General features: G+C 36.5%; 1 protein-coding gene across 1 annotated transcript in view; it reads right to left on the reverse strand.

The window, feature by feature from the left end:
* Window positions 1–855: 855 nt before the first annotated feature.
* The window catches only part of LOC145683194 (multicopper oxidase 3-like), a 53,285-nt gene continuing 32,810 nt past the window's right edge, over window positions 856–21,330 (reverse strand). The window contains exons 5-10 of the mRNA XM_081754557.1: window positions 19,222–19,345; window positions 17,689–17,903; window positions 16,113–16,299; window positions 8,132–8,347; window positions 5,487–5,705; window positions 856–1,145 (exon numbers count right to left, since the gene is read on the reverse strand). Coding sequence (XP_081610683.1) covers window positions 856–1,145; window positions 5,487–5,705; window positions 8,132–8,347; window positions 16,113–16,299; window positions 17,689–17,903; window positions 19,222–19,345 — 1,251 coding nt within the window. The remainder of the gene's footprint in view (window positions 1,146–5,486; window positions 5,706–8,131; window positions 8,348–16,112; window positions 16,300–17,688; window positions 17,904–19,221; window positions 19,346–21,330) is intronic.

Here is a 21,330-nt window from a genome sequence, read left to right on the forward strand (position 1 = left end):
CACTGACCTACCACCCACTAAGACCCATTCTAATCAACTCTGACCCATGATCCACGCCCTCCTCTCCAGCGACTAAAGAGTTTACACTTGTAATAAAACAAGGCTGTGAAATTATCACTAATCGGAGTTTGAATTTCTACGCTCAATCGCTCAAACACCTCTATGTTACAATATCGGTGGATCTGACCTTCAGGATATAAAATGGTAAAGTGTTTGTCATGGGCCAAATTACGAAGAATTTCATTTAATTATCAGACATAATTATTTTCTTGTTGAATTACAGATACTTTTCAGTGGAAAATAGGATGACATTTGAAAGTCTCAAATCAAGCCAAAGTAGGCCAACATAAATGGGAAATTAAAAGTAAAATTCGACTGTGTCTTCAAAGCGAAGTAGTAAGTCCTAATGTTACTATTACGATTACAAATATCAATATCCAAAAGTGCTTGAAGTTTTTTTTTCGTTGTACTTAGATATAGAGTCCACTGATCTCAGGTAAATAAATATAAACAAATGAAAATTCACAAGTTCTCAGAAGATGCTGTCTACAATACAGTGAGCAGAGTGGGACGGTAAGTCGTAGTTGGTATAGTGGGTCGATGGGTCAGAGTGGGTCAATGCGGGTGGTGGTTCGCAGTGGGTCACTTCCTGTTGAGCCAAAACCGACTGATCCACTCACAAATCTTGACCCACTTGACCCATGGTAAACTCCATCTCTGACAGTTACATACTGAGTCCTTATGGAAATCTCATTTTGTAGTTCTGGAAATTATATTTAAAAAAACACTAGTTTATACATTATAAAAATATATTTAAACATAATAATAATAATATCACAAATTTTTAGACAATCACTATGGGCGAAACTCACAAACAACGTTCGAATCGATAGGATCTGGAAATTCTCTGGAATTGGTAACTACTCCTGGTGGTAAATTATAATATTTAATATTGTTTATATCCTTCTGATGTATTATCCCTGTTAAGTCTTCTACAAAAGAACTATCCACATTAGGAGTCCAACTGTTGCAGCGTGGAAAGTCTTTAGGAACCGGAGGGCAATCACTGTGATCACCAACTTTGAATATGACAGCCATTCCGATCTCCAAGTGGAATGTTAAATGGCAATGAAACAACCAATATCCTGGAATGAAACACAATTACAGTATTGGATACTTAATATCGGAGAGTACATTAACTTTTATTAAGTTAGTCATTTCTTTGATTTCACTACCTTCTTAATCTGAACCATGTAAACAAAATAATATTTTATTATTACGAGGGGTGATCAGAAAGTAAGGGTACAAAGCCTGTAGTGAAACGTGTATATATTATTTCATACAACCTATACAGCCAACAGATAGTACCCACACCGGTTAAGGCATTTGTCGCATTGCGAGATGAATTTGAAGATTGCCTCCTGGTAAAATACCTGTTGTTCGGTGTTTTCAGCCACGTTGTCACGGAATGTTTCACCTCTTCATGTGAAGCGAAGCGACGGCCTCTTAGGTGCTCCTTCATACGGGAACGTGTGTAAGTCACTTGGAGCGAGGTCCAGGCTGTATGGAGGGAGGTCGATGATGTTCCAGCGAAATTGCTTCAACAGCGTGGTGATTAGTGACGTTTTCTCTTCCACTCGCAAACTTTCGACAGTAGGTTATACGAATATTCAACAAAATTCTTAAATTTAGAAAACCCCAGAAGAGTCAAACCGATTACGGTTCTTTAAGCAGCTCATCTGCAGGATACTAACATATGCATCACGACTAAAAGTATCGCTTCCATCAAGTGTTCTGTGTTTTAGTGCTCCCGTTGTTCTGAAATTTATCCCGTAATATTGTTGTAGATCAGTATTCATCTGCGAAATGTCCTGTGATGTTATCAACACTCATTCTTTAACTATGAGGAAGCCTCGAAGTCTAACTGGAGCATGCAACTGCTGGAAGAATCTGGTACAAAAAATCAATCTTCATTTTACCAGTTTTTTTATTTAGTCAAATAGACTTAACACAACTTTACGAAAAATGGTAAACAATAATATTAATTGTCATTATCTGAGAGAAAGTATTCAAAATGAATTTATAAAGCTCGAAGTAAGCAAAAGTAAAAATGTAACAAAAGTTGTTGAAAAAAAAACATGTACTACTCTATTATTTTGGATCAGATATAATTTGTATTGAGCAGCTCTCTGTAATACTGCGATTTGAAACAAAGGCGCAACTGAAATAGAGAAGAGTTATATTTGTGCTTGCCCATGTTGCAAATATTACTCCATTATTATTGATTGTACACGAGATATCGCTTGAGGAGCAGCTCTCTGTAATATTGCAATTTGTAAACAAAGACACTGTTGATATCAAGATTAATTCTATATTTACTTGTCGATATTTTGAGTTAGATGACTTTCTGTTCTCAACACTTCCACTTTTGACATTGTGTCACGTAACCGCAGGTGCCGCCTATGATCGAATACTAATAATAATGGATGTTTTCGATTACTCCTTCTTCGCACCACCTTCTCTCTTGCCGAAAATGTGTTAAAATCTTAAATTAGGCCGTAGTCTATTCACATACCAAAAAATATATATAAATTTGTGCAGCTGTCTAGGAGTCATGCAAAGATCGTAACATTCATGTTTAGGGTAAAGTCTATCTGAGCGAGACGTATTATTATATTTAAAATTTTCAAATACACTCTGAATAATTAGTCAGGTTTCTCGTTCAGCAGGACACTATCGAATTTCAAATCTAAAAATGGTTGTAACTTTTATTTTTATTTATGTGGATTAAATTTATGACGAAAGGTGCTTACTGTGCTTATTGTACCAAAGAGATCAGATCAAGAATTGCCGTAGATAAAGAAACATTCAACAACAAAAGATCACTCTTAACTAGCAGGCTCAATATTGGATTAAGGAAGAAGTTGGTCAAGTGCTATATATGGAGCATTGGACTGTATGGGTCAGAGACTTAGACATTAAGGAAGTTAAAGAAAAAAAATATTTAGAGAGCTTTGAAGTGTGTTGGAGGAAGATGGAGAAGATAAAATGGACAGAGAGAGTAACAAACGAAATTGTTTTAAAACGGATAGGAGAGAAGAGGACGCTTTGATCCAGCATCCTTCGTAGGAAAGCCAATGGGATTGGACACATCTTGCGAAGAAATTGTCTTCTTCATACTCCCATAGAGGGAAAGATGGAAGGAAAACGAGGAATAGGAAGAGAAGAATACAACTGATCGATGATTTGAAAAATAAAATAAAATATCAGGAGATAAAAGAGGAAGCTGAAGATCGACAAATTTGGAAGAAACATTTCCAGACCCAAGTCTAAAACTTAAAAAAAGAAAAGAAAAAATCATTTGTCCCGGGACCTGCCAAAAAGCAAAATACTTAACAATTCTAATTCATTTCGAAAAAGGAAAATAAGTGACATTCATTTAAACTCTAAGAAAACCAGCGAAATTCTAATTTATTTTCAAGAAAACAAAAAGAAATAATTTTACATAAAAATCAATGTACTAATTTAAATAAAAATAGTGTAGATAGTTAACAGTTTTCATTTTATTTAAATTAAATGTTAAATCAAAAGTTTTCATTATACTTCGAAGATTTGCTAACGTATTCACGTATTCACAACCAATGTTGAAAGTGATACAGTCCTTGAGATCAGTGATGCCAATCCCGTTTCGTCGAATGTTTTTGACATTATTTTTCGAGATGGGATAAAGGGAATTTTCGTGAAAATTGGCAACATATATGGGATTTTTCATTATATGTACAGGGTGTTACAATATTTTGGGAACAGATTCCTCACTTCAAAATAAGAAAAAAAGTTCATATGAACCTTTGCTCAAAAGTGGATAGTTTCGGAGTTATAGGATGCCGAAAATGTCACACAAGTGAACTAAAAGTCCATAACTCCACTACTATGGGACCTATCGTAGTCGGGTCAAGGCATTACTGAGAAACTGGTATTTAAGCTATCCAAATATCCATGTTTAAGGGTCTTCACTACAGCGAAAGTAAACTACCGCTAATTTTAAAGTTTTTCTGTAATATCTTCAAAACAAATAAAAATATTTGAAAAGTAGAAACGTAGTGAACTAGACAATACGATTTTGCATATGCTACCTTCACCACAATTCACCTATCTGCTTTTGGTATGCCGCTATTTACAGAACCCGCGAAAAGTGCTAAATCTATCTACAGTTGCAAATCGAAAGCAGATAGATGAGTTGTGATAACGGTATCACATGCAAAATCACGTTGTCTAGTTCACTACGTTTCTGCTTTTCGAATATTTTTATTTGTTTTGAAGATATTACAGAAAAACTCTAAAATTAGCGGTAGTTTAATTTCGCAGTAGTGAAGACCCGTAAGAATGCTCCAGTACTTGCACACCAATTTTTAGAGAAGTAGATGGTGAGTGATCAAGTACTTCCAAACAGCCTCTCTACAAATGATTGTGCAAGTTCCGAAGGTTCCGGAAAGATGGATATTTGGATAGTTCACACACTAGTTCCTCAGTGACGTCTTGATCCGACTACGATCGGTTCTATATTAGTGGTACTATGAACCTTTAAAGTTCATTGTTTCACGTCTTCGGTACCCTATAAAACTCCAAAACTATCTACTTTTGAGCACAGATCCATATGAACTTTTTTTCTTCTTTTGATGTGAGGAATCGGGTTCCCAAAATATTGTGACACCCTGTATAATCCACACCAACTAAATTCTCTACGAAGGGGAAAGTAGGCAAAATGAGCCCTCAATAAGTGTGTCAGTGTTGCCAACTTTTAGTGTGATGTCTTTTCTTTGTTTAGGACAAAATCCATGCTAGTCAGGAGTGACTTAATCATATGTGATTCTTAAGATTCAAGTAGCAAGAAACGAAATTTGTGCTCTGGTATTTGAAGAAAGAAGAAAACACAAAGCAAAAATGAACGAATGAAAGAAAGAAAACGTAAAATATCAAGTGAGAAACGGTCAATTTTCACCAAACGTTCCACACGAAATGTGTGAAGAACGAAACTTTTGCAGTAATCATTCAGCTCACTATAAAGTAATGGTAAAAATGTGTGATGAAGTCACTGCATTTCTGACAACATAACAAAATATACTTATTCTCGGTTAAGGAAAAGAGTGGTTTACAAACGATTTTATTAACGTGTAAGATCAAAATTTACTGGGAATTCACGCAGAATTGACAAAAACAACACACGGCATACATACGTTTGAATTTCATATTATTATTATTATTATTATTATTATTATTATTATTATTATTATTATTATTATTATTATTATTATTATTATTATTATTATTATTATTATTATTAGTTAACCGTGGGAAATCAAAATGCAAAATGGGATATTTCTGCCTCTTGACATGGGATTTTATAGTGTTTCAACTTGATATGACTACTTGAGACACGTACGCTATTAAATCTAAATTGTAACATTATGTATATCTCGTATGCTTACCTGGATTCGATGCATTAAACCTCATGATGACGTATCCACCGTCTGGGACAGATATGGTATCTTTCACCGGAGCTCCTCTCAGCTTTCTTTTGATCAATCCTCGGCGGTCTAACTCTTGCACCTCTTCCACAGTTGTACTGTTGCCCAACTTATCCATTGCTACCACTCGGAATGCATGGCCATGCAAGTGAAATGGATGATTGGCATTGTATGTGACACCTTTAAAAAAATGTAAAATAAATTACATTATAAACACAGATTACCAAAATTTAAGATTATATTCAACAGGTACCACAATCATGTAATCTAATGTGATTTGTACTCTGCCTTACAGATGGAGGGAAAGTGTACAATGGCAAAAAAATTTGTTTCTGAAGTAACAGAAAGCATTTCTATCATTCGTTCGTATTTTCAGAATAATTTCGCAAGTACAATTCTACAGCTTGATCTCAAAGTCCCGTTACAGCTCACATATGAGGAGAAGAACCCTAGCAGAAGTAGTGTGACGTAGGTATGGACTCACCCACTTTTCGCACAGGGCTTTCAAATGACACCACGGAATAGCACACAGATAACTACCCGGAGTAGCAGACGACATCTAAGTATAGACCACACCTCAAAAACCGAAAATGGACTTGACCATGCCGTTGACCTTTCCCCGCTACCCCTGTTTTAGGGTTCTTCTTCTCATCTGTGAGCTGTACCTCCTATGAATCATAGGCGGTGCCACAGTGGGTGCAGTGGGTGCAGCTGCACCCACATTAATTTCGATTTCCAGATTTCCTACAATAATCCTTTCTGTTTTGTTTATTTATTGTTTCGTGCTTGGATATATTTGAATGACTTCTTAAGTCTTTCATAATTTACTTGTTATTATATAGGGGTTAGTTTTGAGATCTTAAGTCTCAATAGTGCATTCAACAGAGAAATGTTCTTCTAAAAGTTCTTGTAATTGATGCCATTGCAAAAAGTACCATTGTACACTTAAAAATTCTGATATTTATTTGATAAATCCATAACTCACATACACGTGTATCCATGTATGATTTCTTTTCTAAATATGTACACAAAAGTTTTTATTGAGTACCATGTTAATATATTTTTTTTTACTATGTCTTATCCCTTTCCGGCCTGCACCCACATTACCAAAATCCTGGCGCCGCCTATGTTATGAATTACATAGATGTTAATGAATTGTTGTTTCTTATTGTTGTAAGAGCTAATTAACATCAGAATTGTGGCTAATGAGTCCACTTTCACCATGAAGGAACATATCGTCATCAGACTCTGGATTCACGAACGACTCCATACAGTAAAAAGAGAGATATTCAGCATGATTTCCCTCTTAAGGTTACAGAAACCTTCCCCTTCAAAACCAACAATTTTACGATAGTAAGTTGATTACATAAAAGATAAGCCCCACTCAAAAATGACCATCGATACTAGGTATGTGTTTGGAGGCTGCAGCATCTGTTGAACGTTCGCTAAAAGCATCCATTCGTAAGCGGTCACAGGAATTGTGTGCTCCATACACCACATTACAAAAACATATGAAGAAGGATTCACACAATTAAAGGCATTTAATCCTCCGTTTGTAAACTAATTGAGTGATAGTGATATGCAAAAACGTCAGCAGGCTTTTGGGCGAATGCACGAAGTCTTTACAATTCTTCTTTCAAGGAGAAAAGTGTTCTTTCTCGGATGAGTGGGCAATATAACGCAGTGCAAAAGCCAAAAACGTTTATTTCTGAGATTTATGAGTAAAGAAAACCCACATTTTTAAGAACTTAAACACAACCTACTGTATGCCATGATCTGGGCTGTAGTATCTGCAACCCACTTAGTAATTCCACATTTCTTTGACAGCGCTGTGAATCGCATTGCATATTTCACTATGTTAAGTGATTGGCTTATTCCATATTTGCAAGATCGGGGACTGCTCGGTCGTGTATGATTCCAACAGGATGGAGCACCGACCCATTATACTATTGCCGTTAGAAAAATTTCCAGAGGTATTTCCTTATAGATGGATTGGTCATGATTCTGTTTATTTCTCCGCACCTTTGGAATGGCCACCCCGTAGTCCTGATCCTTGCGACAATGCACTATGAGGATTCATTGAACAAAAGGTTGGTGCCAGACGTTACGACAGAGTTGGTGAACCTAAGGGTGCTATTCGACGTGCATTTACAGCCATCACGCCAGCAATGTTGAGGAGAATTTCACATCGTACATGGAAGCGAGCCATACTCTGTTTTGAAAACGATGGTGTACACATAGACACTCTAAAATAAGTAGTGCAGAATAGTCATACTACCTCAAAGTTGTTCCCTGGCATGATACCACATTAATATAAAACGGCCATCTATGAATATGTGAACACGCAATAGAGGATAACATTACTTTGTGATCATCCTGTACACAGAAAATTCACAACATTTTGTACAGGAACTTCTCTTTTCTGATTGAGATAGTGATACAAGACTACAGTTCAAGACGATCATATTGCAAACTGATAAACTAATATTTGACGTACATATTCCTTTCCTGTACGAGTATAGATGTTAAAAAAAAAGTGATATCATCAATAATTTTATAGAACACTTTGAAACATTTGAGATAAATGGTAATGCTATGTAACTTACCTATATCAACAAGAACAACCTCCACTTCTGAGTTAAGTGCTACTTCAACAACATGAGTGCATTCACAGAACTTTCTCTCGCAATTTCTTAAAGTTGTTTCGTTGCAAAATGCTCCTGGATGGATGTCTTCCGTTTGGGAAAGTGGAGGAAACGGAGGAAGCTTCATTGTGATGTGGTTAATCTGGGGTGTGTAAAGCTGTTCTTCCCTTCTCAGCACTAAAAGAAAGAAAATAACAGAGCTCAATGAAATGATGTAATGGATCAACTGAGCTGCAAGGAGAGAGAGAGATTATAAGAAGGGCTATGGCTGGACTGATGGTGCATATTTAAATCTTTTAAACTATACCACTATTTTTAGGTGATAGGGTAGAATCTTCATTATTCGATTTAAAAAGTACCAATAAAGCTTTTTACTTCAGTTTTTTTAAGCCTAGAGGCATTCTAGAACACGTTACATATGCTTTCATCCCTTTCTGCGTCGAGACATAGTGTGTGGTGACGTCAGAACTTTTTAAAAAATATTTTTTGTTAGGCCTATTTTTATTATTTTTTGATGGGCTTACTTTTGCACCTAGAAGATTGAAATTTTGCACACACATTTAGTGAACCCCTTACTATTTTTCAGATCTCTGCATTAAAACAAGAAGGTTCAATGGATAAAAAGTTAAAAAAATGGATGTTTTAAACAAAATACACTTTTCACGATTTTCCCGCCTCAGATACATGATGAAGACATGTGAATGGTATCTATTCTAAAGAGAATGGTGTACGAACCATAATCCTAGGATAAATAGGGATGTCTCAGGAATTTTTTTTGTTACACCCGGGTCCAGACATGGAGTGGGTCAGTGGGTCAAGTGGGCCAAGTTTTCTGAGTGGGTCAGTGGGTCGTGGGTCAACAGCATATGACCCACCGTGACCCACCACCCACTGCGACCCACCCCCCACCATGACCCACTGTGACCCATCACCCACCGTGACCCACCGTGACCCACTGCTACCAACCACCCACTGCGACCCACCGACTCAGTATGATCTACCGACCCTCTCTGCTCACTGCATTGTAGACAGGATCTTCTGAAGACTGGTAAATTTGTCTCCGTTTTACTTTCAAGACCTCCATTTCCCTTTCTTTTCCACTTGTTTCTGTCTACTTACCTGAGGTGAGTATATTTAACCAAGTGAAAAAAGAACTTCAGGCACTTTTGGATATTTTTAATAGTAATAATAGCAATAGGACTTACACTACAATTTGGCTTTCGAGACCTGTGAGTTTTTAGAGCTAACTACTGGAAAAAATAAATTTTTGAATCACTGTAATATATACTGTAAATTATTATATAAAAGATTGAATGTAACTATGTGTGCCGGATCATCACGGTCAAATTGCAAAGTCAAATGAAATTACTTTTGGTATATAGTTAGGCCTTAATCCAAATTGGGATATTATATTGCTTTTATTATAATGGATAATATCCTAAGGAGGTAGTGAGTATCCGAATTTTTGCGAAAAAAAAAATGAGTATCTCGCAAGCCGTTAAATTTATGGAGCTGAAATTCAGTGTAGTAACTCCTTATTGAAAATAAACAGAATGTGCCCTAGCATTTTTTTAAAATTCTCCTTTATGTGGGGGGGGGGGAACTTTCTATATATGGAAAATTGGTAGTGAGTTGGTTTGTAAAAATGATCGAAAACGATCGATGTTATTTAAGAAAAAAAATCAGAAACAAAAAATACAGTGATTGGCTTCATATATCCATTGTTTTCTGCTAAAATAATTGCTGAAGCTTATGTTTATTATATGGAGCGCTTATAGCACAGGGCAATCAACCCATAAAGTTGTGAGAAAAATAGGCATAAAATTTGTACTGTAAGCTTAATAACACGGAAATTTGAAGTTTGGATTGTACGCATAATTGTATGGAAAATTTTACACTTTTCCCCCTTTACGTTGGTCTACTTACTTTGATTTGGAACTTTGAAATTTCATTCTACTGAAAAGTATTGATAATTCAACAAAGGAATAATTATACTATGATAATTTAATTGAAATTCATCGTAATTTGGCACATGGCAAACAGCAGTGTGGTAATTGAAGTTGAAGCAGGAGGGAAATTCCCATTCACCTCTGAACACTTACCAGGAACCTGGTTCCCTTTCGCTTTCTAGACGGAGGAGGGAACTTGATAATGGTACCAAACCTTCATGTGTAATTACAAAAATTAAATTTATAAACAAATAAGAAATCATCAGTTTATCAGACTTTAATTCATAACTTATTCACAAGATTCCCTATCAAAGGCGTGGTAGATGAAGTTTCTGTTCTACATAGGTCGACATTGCCAACTAACATAGTCGATATGGGAAAGATATTGTGTGGTGATAGAGAGATGATACTTCTTGCTGAGTACAGTGGAGTCTTGTTAATTCGAACTTGGATAATTCGAAATATTGGATAATTCGAACAGAAGTCCGTTCCCCTTGAAAACTGTATTGAAAACAATAGTAAAAACTCCTGGATAAATCGAACTTTTGAACCTATGTTTTGGATAATTCGAACTAAATACAATTGAAAATTTTTAATGTTGGACAGATGTAAACAGAGAAATACAGTTTTAACGTGTTTTCAGTTATCCAGATGCAGCCATAGGGAAGAGTAATACAAAAGATAAATAGAAAATCTATGTAATGATAAAGATGAAGGTGAGTGGGGAAGAAGTAAAGATAGAGAACGTGTGCCAATCTCATCTTGTTTCAGAATTGGTTGAAAATTTAAGATGAATTATTGATAAAGTTAACCAAATATATCGTATTCCACGCAATACATGAAATTCAAGATTTATTGACCGTATAAAAGCAATCAGATTTAAGCAAATAAGGTTTACGACTTCTTAAAAGTGAGAACAGAATATTCAAATTGTTACTGGTGTTTAATTGTTTGGGCTATTCAATGTATATTGTAGTGTTGTACTAAATATATTTTCCATTGTACACGTAGTTCGAATTATGTGGAGTCAATGTCGTTTGTTAGTTTGCGGTATTCGATCACGCAAATAAGCTGCTTTAAAGATAAAGTCTACACCATATGAATATGCTTTTGATGCACAGTACTTTGGTTTGTTGTTATATATGTGAAAAAATGTTGTTGGATAATTCGAATGTTGGATAATTCGAAGTTTTTTCGTGTCCCCTTGGACTTCGAATTAAAAAGAGTCCACTGTATTTCAAACCTGACCAAGAAAAATCGTTATCAGACTTAAGTCTAACAAGTAGATTGTCGATGAGAACTTGTAGAAATCGGGTAGAAGTATTATCAATTTCCACGACAGAGTGCGAACGGGGATTTTCCCTTATGAATCTACAGATGACTGGTATTAGAAATAGACTAAGTGCTCAAACATTGTCTAGCTTGTTGCGCATCATTGTTAATGGCCCACCGCTAGAAATAGACGAGCTAGTTATTTCTTGGCTGAAGGATGGACATCATTCTACTGCGGATGATTTACCACGGAAAAGTTACCAACAGGAAATAAATCCGATTTCAGATTTGTTTTAAGGTGGAAAATTACGAGTTACGGAAAATGTATACTTGTATTACTAATGGCTTATTTGTGTTATTCAACTTTGTACCTAATTTTTAGTAAGTCTCTTCTTTGCTTTAGGTAAACTACTTTGAATAAATGTTCATAATAATTGCAATTATGCATATTTGTAACTTAAATTTAACGTGGTGTTTTAGTGATTACACATTACAATTATGAGCATACTTTATGGAAATGCTCTCACATAGGATTCCCGAGCACCTTTATACCTTATGAACAACTGAATTTTCAGGTCTTTTGTGAGAAAAATACTATGAACTGAGAAACCATAACTTTTTCCATATTGTACAGGGGTATTTCCCTGCGAATATAAGTTTCTTGTGGAATGCGTTCAGAAATTAACACTTGCAAGAATACTCTCTTAGTACAAGTATATTTTAGGCACACACTAATTTCCCCCCACCTCGAAGTGCTTCAATTTCCTCACTGACAAACACTTTACCATTTTATATCGTAAAGGTCAGATCCACCGTTATTGTAACAGAGTGGTGCTTGAGCGATTGACTAGAAATTCAAACTTCGATTAGTGACAATTTCACAGTCTTGTTTTATTATAAGTGTAAACTCTTTAGTCAATTCAGAAGAGGCCGTGGATCGTGTTCAGAGTTGATGACGATGGATTTTGGTGAGTCCAAGTAGGTCAAAGTGGATGAGAGTAGTTCACGGTGGGTGGTGGGTCACGGTGGATCACAGTGGGTCATGGTGGGTGGTGGGTCAGAGTGGGTCACCGTTGGTGGTGGGTCATTGTGGGTCGTGGTGGGTGGTGGGTCGCGGTGGGTGGTGGTCAGTGGGTCGTGGGTCAAGTTTTCATTGACCCACGCCAACTCAGCCCGGGTCATCTGGGACATTGTGAGGATGTTCTTATCTCATTGGTAAATATGTTTCCCATCCTTTACTGTTCAAGATAAAAGCTTCAAATTTTGTACACACATTGAGTACATCCCTTAGTAGTTTTCATTTGATTTTGAGATCTGTGGGTTAACACAAGGTGGGGTCCAGAAGGGATAAAAATTTGAAAAAAGATAAAGAAAAAATCCAAATTCCCTCAAAATTTGTAGATAACCTCTTAACTACAGACACAGAATGCAGATAATTATCATTTAGTTTATGCATGTTACTCCCGTTTACCATCCTGTTTCACTAATTACTTACTACTTTAAAGGCAATTTCCTAAGAAGCCTTATATTTTGTTTTCCTTTCTAAGTATGTTGATTAGTTTAGTTACCTCTGTTGAATGCGCTAATTAGTTTCACTGTAATTTGTCCAATTCTCGCTTCCTTTCTGTGTTAGTTGAATTCATTAATGTAGGGTAAAGTTGCTATTATTAGACTAGCTCCATGAATGTACCAGTTCTATGTTTCAAAAAAGTATCGAGTGCAAGTGTGCTGTAATAACCTTGGATAAAATGAATATTTCGCAAAGACCGAAATATCGGCGGAAAATTATCATAGAATCTTTCTGTTGCAGTTTTTTCTTGAAACTAACATACTTCGTGGTATGGATTGCTTGGATTACAAATTGCCTAATTGAATTTCCCAGGAGTGAAATTTGAAGTTCAATATCTCATGATCAATTCATATTTCTGTTATGTTGGTAGCCAAAACCATAGCTATGTAGTTTTTGGTTTTATAATTTACTGCTTACAAAGATATCTTAAAAGGCCCATCACGGCGAAATGAAAATACCGCTAATTTTACAGTCTTGAAATAGATAAAAGATGATGGAAAAGTGGAACAAGAGCTCCCTGGACAATATTATTTTACATGAGATAGCGTTATCACGACTCTATTATCTGCTTTCGATTTCCAGCCATTCAGAAAATCGGCATTTATTTTCGCGTTTATAAATGGCTGTAAACGAAAAGCTACTAGGTGAGTCGTGACAACGGTACCTCGTGCAAAATAATATTGCCTAGCGCGCTCTTCTTCCACATTTCGATTATCTTTTATCTATTTCAAGATATCACATAATTACTGTAAAATTAGCGGTATTTTAATTTCGCAGTGATTAGATTAAGAATGGTACCTGTCTATAGAAGTGAATGGAGGCATTATACTTTTTCCATCATTTTCTGAAGTTAGGGCACAAGCATGCAAATGGTCCAAATGAAGTGTAAATGCAACAAATAAGTTTAAGCCAATATAATTCAAAAGCAAGCATCTCTTTATGTTCTTTTACGTGTTGTAGGTTGCCGAAATTAGAATGACGTGATTCCCATGAATGGACCACTTTGAGACATCTCAACAGAGAAGCGTACGCTTTATCCAGCAGATTATGAGAGAAGTATGGCCCAAGGTTCAGCAGTCATAATTCGCATTGGGAATTCACAATATCAGATTTATCTTCTTAATTACAGTCCTAACATTTTACAGTTATAAACTCGGTTATACAAACATCCTTATGCAGCACTGTCATTCTGCTAGTATAAAACTGCATAGTGAGGCAAATTTGACCGACTATTATCCGTGAGCTACTTCAAACCCTGGGACTAAGAACTGTCTGGCACAAACACCATATTATTTATGGAGAAAGACTGAGACGTCTGCGAAACATCCTTGAAGAGAGAGAAAATGATATTTCCGTGGGAGAAATAAAACTGGAAATACAAGAGTCCATAGACTTGTCAAGAATCTATATCTAGCGCAGTATTTTCCATGAAAATTCTTACTTTGTCACCTATCATATTTGTCAATATAGTATTTTCATTTTAAAACTCATTGAAAACAACTCATCGAATGTATACTTGATTAGAAAAACCATCTTATCACATGCTTGGGATAAAATATAACTTGTACGGGGCAGTTCGTGGATGGAAACCATATGATCCATTCATGGCTACGATGTACATGAAATGGATATTTTTCTCGTTTTGGGAATTGTTTATGATGTGCTATCTCATAATTATTGTCTTCATGTAATTCTTTACTTTTGTACTATTATACACTGGTTGAGAATTGCTAGGGATGAAACAAATTTTCGGTCATAAATTTTTGAGAATGGAGCGTCTTCGTGGCTATGTAGTGGCATAAATATATCAGTAGAGGACACTAATAAGCCATTAGATTCAAGAGGAGAGGCAACCAGGATATGCGAAATACCTGCTTAGAACAAACGCCAGACTACAGTTGCACTCAAGAAACACGGCCAAGCACGACCACGAACAGCTGTTGTAAGTACAACACTGCAGTGCAAGCTAATTGATCTGTTGGAAAATGGCGCAAAGGGTTCATCTCAGTGATTATGGTCGTGGAAGAGCTGTTGGTTTCTTGAGATAGATCAAAATATTACAGAGGCTGCACGTGTGATAGGGGTGCACGTTATTTCCCGACTGAAGAAAGCTGTTGTGACCACAGAAACGGCTGTACGCATGGATGGTGGAAGACGTGATAGAAGTACAATTCGACAGGATCGCAACATTAGGCAATTGGCCAGAAGGATTAGACATACCACTCCTGCGCAAATTGCTAGTGAATTCGTCGGGACGTCAGGCATTCGTGTATCCCCCGAATAATTTCACGACGAGTCAATAGTGTCGGGTTGTATCCGTGGAAGCCCGCTAAGTGTGTTGCAATATCCCCCATCTACCGCCGTGCCAGATTACACTGGTGCATGACACATTGTGATTGGGACGAGAGGAACTGTACTAATGATATGTTCTCAGATGAGTCAGGGTTCTTCCTGTCCAGTGGTTCTGGCCATTAATTGGTGTTGCAAGAATGAGAAACACGCTACAATTCACCGAACACCCGTGAATGGGACAGGTATGGTGGCACTGGTGTTATGGTATGCGTGGGCATCATGAAAAATGGACGAACACCACTGTACATCTTTGCAGGCGGATCCGTAACTGGGGAGCGGCATTGTAATGAGATCCTGACGGGATATGTTCGTCTTTTTTGTAGTCCAGTGTGCCCAGAACTCATGTTTGTGGATGACAAAGCACTTCCACACAGAATTGCAAAACTTGAAGATACCTTGAGCGTAAGAATATCTACCATTTGGACTGGCCACCGTATTCCCCTGATCTTAATAAAGTTGAGCATAGCTGGGTTGCTCTTGGATGATGAGTTGCACAAAGGGATCCACGATCTTTGATCCTTCAGGACGTAAAAACTTCCCTAAGAGAAGAATTGGACAACATACCCATAGAAGTCGTTAACTACCTAATGGGTATAATGGCAAACAGATGTGTTCTATGCATTGGTTTTCGAAATGGTCTTACTGATTTGCTCAGAACCCCTCTCTATTCATGACACCTAACATTTCATGTCATTACTCCATAGTGCTCTCTGTGTATTTGTTTAGTGTTTCACCTTACCATTGGCTACTCTGAGTTTATGTCATCCCCAATATACAAAATACTCATATGTGTACCTACCTTGATTAAATCCATACAAGGAAGGTTTATGAAAGTGAGGGTTATCGATAGGATTGAAATCAAACCCAAAGTAGAAACGATAATCAGGATTTTCTGGCAACTCTGTTTCGTGGTCATCTGTTACATCATTCAATTCGGAGACAATTATAGAAGTGGATGCTTCTTCATGATTCAATGAATTCATTTGCTGCAAATAAATAAATAAATAAAAGTCAATACACTAAATAGATGTTCATTAAAGTGATTTTATAGAACATAATGATAAGGTAATCTTATAAGAGCTATAAAGATCTGAGTCTTCCAAATTTATAGTACTAAATCATTTAGCAATATACATATCATATTGCAGAACGGTTTCCTTTATTAATACAATGTTCCTACTTAAGTTAACAAGGAAACCCGGGTTCGATTCGCGGCGGGAGTTCATGTGGTTCGGATTCCACGTTAATAAGTAGGTCTACGTCTCATATAGCCTCGCTGCTAAAAGGGACGCTAAACTAAAATCATCTCAACTCAATAGAGTTAAACAATTGAATTGGAATACCACGAAGAGTAGTTTTACTGATGCCGTGCTGAATAGTATCAGCATTTAGTAAGATACGAGTACACCTAAGTATTTAGAACTAATATTCATCATGTGTCCCCCGTTCTCCTATATCACAGTCACAAGCTTTGATTTCGAATTTTCTACTGTACGTAGTTTCAATTGCATTTGTCCCTATTTTCGGACCACTTTGTATATCAATCAGAATTGGTAGTTCCCAGTAGTTTCTGTACTACTACGAGGAGAAGTCAAAAAAGTTCCCGGAATGCTGTTGAAGTCTTGGCATTTGTGATACAACCACAATGAATCTTGTCAATACAGTAATTAGGTTGCCTAATTATGAACTTGACAAAATGTGAACAGATTACTACAGACAACGTATCCGAGTAATGTAGCTGAACGAAGGAGTGTGTGGTATACCAAGAGGCTTTTCATTGGTGTTTCCACCAATCGCAGGAGCGGTGGAGCAAGTATGTATGTTCCGAAGGTGCCTACTTTGAAGCAATTAAGTAAATGCGTACTTACATGTTATGATAAGAGAGACCTACAACAAAATTCCGAGAATATTTTGACTGCCCCTCGCATTACTCTTATGAAACCTTTTGTACTATTATGATTATTACACTAGAATTTGCCATTTTCTTGCTTATACCCAAGAAGCAGAGACAACTTGCAAATCGCTTGCTGTAAGCATGCATTGCAAGTCGTCAAGCTTGCATCCAGCTTGATTGGAAAGCGTGCGAGCATGCTGCAAGCTGGATTCCATTAACCAAGTTACAGGGGAAGGGGCAACCCTGCATTCAGTGTTCCATTCAAGCTTGATGCAAGTGTTTTACAAGTCAAGTCTACATCCAATGACGGGCCAGTGCTGCTATAAGGCTCTGTAAAGGGTCTAAAGTACAACAAAAGGCAGATTGTATGAAAGCACGCATTGAAAGCGCAACACGCGCCAACTGGTCGAAAGTTTTCTTACTACTTGGATAGTATCTAGGTTGTTACTTCTTATTGATATATGTTTTTACTCATAATTACCTTTCCTCCTCTTGCGGTTGCAAAGTAATCAACTTCTCCTAATGGTTCTTCTTGCGGTGCTCCTTCGTATCTCAAAATGGCTACTTGATATGCTTTCGTGAATCTCTCGTCACAATCCATTAGGCCACGTAATTTGATCCAATAATTACCAACAGATGCAGTGGCGTTCAACACAAAATCAAATCTCTCTCCAGTGTATATCACCAAAGAATCAACTACGAAAATAAAATTTAAAAAAATGATATGCTCGGCATAAAGCAAAGATTTTGCCTTTAGTCTTCAAAAAAATGTCTGGATGGGCCAGTTTAAGCAGAATAATGTGTGGTCGGTATATGTATCCTAAGCTGCCATCAGAATTATTTCTAGCTTTCTATTCTGTGTTGAGTCAACATCATAAACCACTGGTTCTCAACTTAATTCCTAGCATGACCCCCTTTTTGTCACATCATCTTGCCAGCGAACCCCCTTATAATTTCTGGTTTCTAATAAGCTTGTCTCGGATTTTTAATATACCTATTGCGGAGATCATTTATATAATAGTAGAATCTATTTCTTGTATATAGTGGATACAATAACTTCCCTAAAAGTTAATGGATTAAAAGCAAATTTGGCCAGTTTATTCATATTACAAATATCGAATCCGATTCGTTATACTGTTTCAAAATGGAGACCGTTTAAAAATTTTAAAACTTCATAACTCCCTTAATGTTGGGTCATATGATAAAAAAATAAAGTGATTTCTAATTTTGGTTAAAGAACTTGGACAGTTGTTAAAAAAGTTGAGTATTTTAAATAACTTGATAATGTGCGTCACGAAGACTGAACCGGACATTGGTGCACTAGTGAAATCACACCACGCTCAGGTATCTCATTAGCTTTCAATTTTAATTTTGTTTCAATGAAAGTTTTGTTGCATTTGTCTTTTTCTAGTATTTCAATATGCAGTTCTCATTAGTTTCATATCGTATCTCTTTTAATGAAATTGATTTTGAAACAACTCTGCACCTGTTGAAAATGTTTAGTAGACTTTTTTTTTTTTTTGGTTGTTGTTGCTCTTAACAGTATATACAAAAATAAAAATATACCTATCAGAACAAAATTCAAAATAATATTTAAAAAGATTTTCTAGTATTCAATTCTAATTATATTTATCTCTTCCGCTTATCTTCGCGACCCCATGAAACTCGCTCGCGACCCCCAGGTTGAGAAGCCCTATCTTAAACCAATTGGAGAGGTAATTAAATTAAGAAGTAATGTAATCCAACCTAGAAAAAAACTTTCTCTCCAGACAAGCGTTTGAAAATTGAAAGGGGATCGTCTAAAAAGCAGAGAGAAGAAACATAATTAATTTGCTATTGATAACAGCAGCTGATATTTATATATTAACAAATTCATTTAGACTTTTGGTTTGTTTTATAATCCTGGATCTCCTAGAAAAATCCTGGTCTTTGGTTACACCATTGGGAAAATCTTTATAAAGAATGGAAGTTTTCAAATAACAGAATAATTTAATTGCTTCGTAATAGAACTTACCTTCAACAGGTAGAAAATCACTTCCGTCACTATTAATTACTACCATAGTATGATTGTCTATAGATACTTCTATAGGACAACTGAGAGATCCACTTCCAATCAGCCTAAATATATAACGAAGGCCCTGCAGAAACAAAGAAATCAAATGAACAGAACTTTTTAATCAAGAAAATAATCAGAATTAAAGTTTTATTTTTAATAATTCTTTGACATGTTTTATAACTTCATATTACTGGTTGATATGGTCGAAGTAAATGTTCTACCAATATCTGTCAATGTTTACTATTAATATGAATTTGTGGTGTTTCGAATTGGGTTGAAACTTTTTGGTAGGCCTAAAGCTTGAATCACTTTTGTCGAACATGTGAATATCGCTGCATTTGTCATTATCTCCTAAATTAGACTATTCTAAGCAAAGTAATGTATTGTCACCACGATCGACTATTCTGCATAAAATCATTCTTATTGTGCCTCAAGTAAAGCATTTCAGACAAAGGAATTGTCATTATCCTAAAAGACAATAGTTAGAAATGAATCATTCTCGATCGCCTGTTGTTAAAGTTTTGACGCTCTTCCTCAGACCTAGTCCTACCCACTCTTTTACCATCGCTGACTTGGAAGCACGTAGGTCTGTTGCAATTCAGCACACACCTTTAAGCTTCCCTAATCAGTTAACGACTGTGAAAATATTGTACGTATTTCTTTGTTTACTACACGTAGCAACAGCTGAGCGCTTTCAAGGATAGGTAATCATCGGCAACCAACGTTAAGTGTGATGTTTTCTGCTTTAGACGGGAGTGCTAAGTGACTGGAAGATAGTTCATGCAGCGACACGACTATAGTAGATACCTATAAAGTTATGTTAGTTTTATAACATCCTACAACTACAGCGTCTCAGACATTTAATCAGTACTGTCGAGATATAGTTGTAATTTTGAACTCTCCATTTTAGAGCTCTAAATAATTGTTATTGTCAGCCCAGTTCGACCACACTCAATTAAATTTCAATATAAAGTAATTGTTACTGTCGCCTCAGTTTGATCACTCTAAACAAAGTCATGACTATTTACTCATTTTAACCACACTAAGTAATTTAACTGTTATTAGCCCTCAATTCGACTGCCGTAAATGTACTAATTGTTTCTAGAAACTCAATTGAAGAACTCTAAGTAAGTACTCGCACTTATAAATTATTATCACCCAAATGTGATAGCTCTAAATAAAGTAAGTTATCATTTCCCGAAATAAAATGGCATCAACAAAGTAATTGTTTATCACCCAAATTTCATCACCATTAAATAGGTTATTATCATATCAATTTGACCACTCTAAATAAAGTAAATCAGTCTTGGGAAGTAACGTAACGCAAGTAACGCGTTACTTTTTAAGTAACGTTTCCTAGTAACGCGTTACATTTTTTCGAAAGTAACTGTAACGGTAACGCGTTACAAATTTTTAAGTAACGTACCTAGTTTGCGTTACTTTTTTCACGTTACATTTCGGATGAGTAAATACAATATATGTATATTTTTTTCGGAAACAAATGTTTCTTTCCTGTAAGTGAATTTCTCAGAATGGAACAATGGAACATGAACCAAGTATGTCAGTGATCTTGAGCAGTCACCGACACACAAAGAAACGGATAAGATCATAGTGCCACCTGCTGCTTTTGGAAGATGAGAACAGCCTCAGGGAAATCACTTGTACTGATTGGAAGCACCTGGAAGATTTTCTCGAATTCAAGTCAAGTTTCGAGTCGAGTCGAGTACCGAGCCGATTAACTGTTTTTGGCGTCGAGTTTGATAAATGGCTCGCTCGTTTTAACTCGTTTTGAAATCATGTCCTGATTACGCTGGAAAGCGAAAGCCATGAGAAATGTAAGCAGTAATACGGAATACTTTTAGTGTTGCTCACGACGGGGACACTGCTCGCATCTCGTCTCGTCTCGATAGCGAGGTCGCAAGGGATTCTTATAACAAGCTCAGCTCGTCTTGGCTCATCTGAGCCGATGGCTCGAGCCGGCTGGCTTGGGGTGAAACATCGGCTCGACTGGCTTGGTTGGGATGAGCCATCTGCTCGGTTCGTCTCAACTGAGCCGAGGGCTCTAGC

The sequence above is a fragment of the Thermobia domestica genome, chromosome 4 (assembly GCF_964235325.1).
Source record: "Thermobia domestica chromosome 4, izTheDome1.hap1.1, whole genome shotgun sequence".
Taxonomy (NCBI): domain Eukaryota; kingdom Metazoa; phylum Arthropoda; class Insecta; order Zygentoma; family Lepismatidae; genus Thermobia; species Thermobia domestica.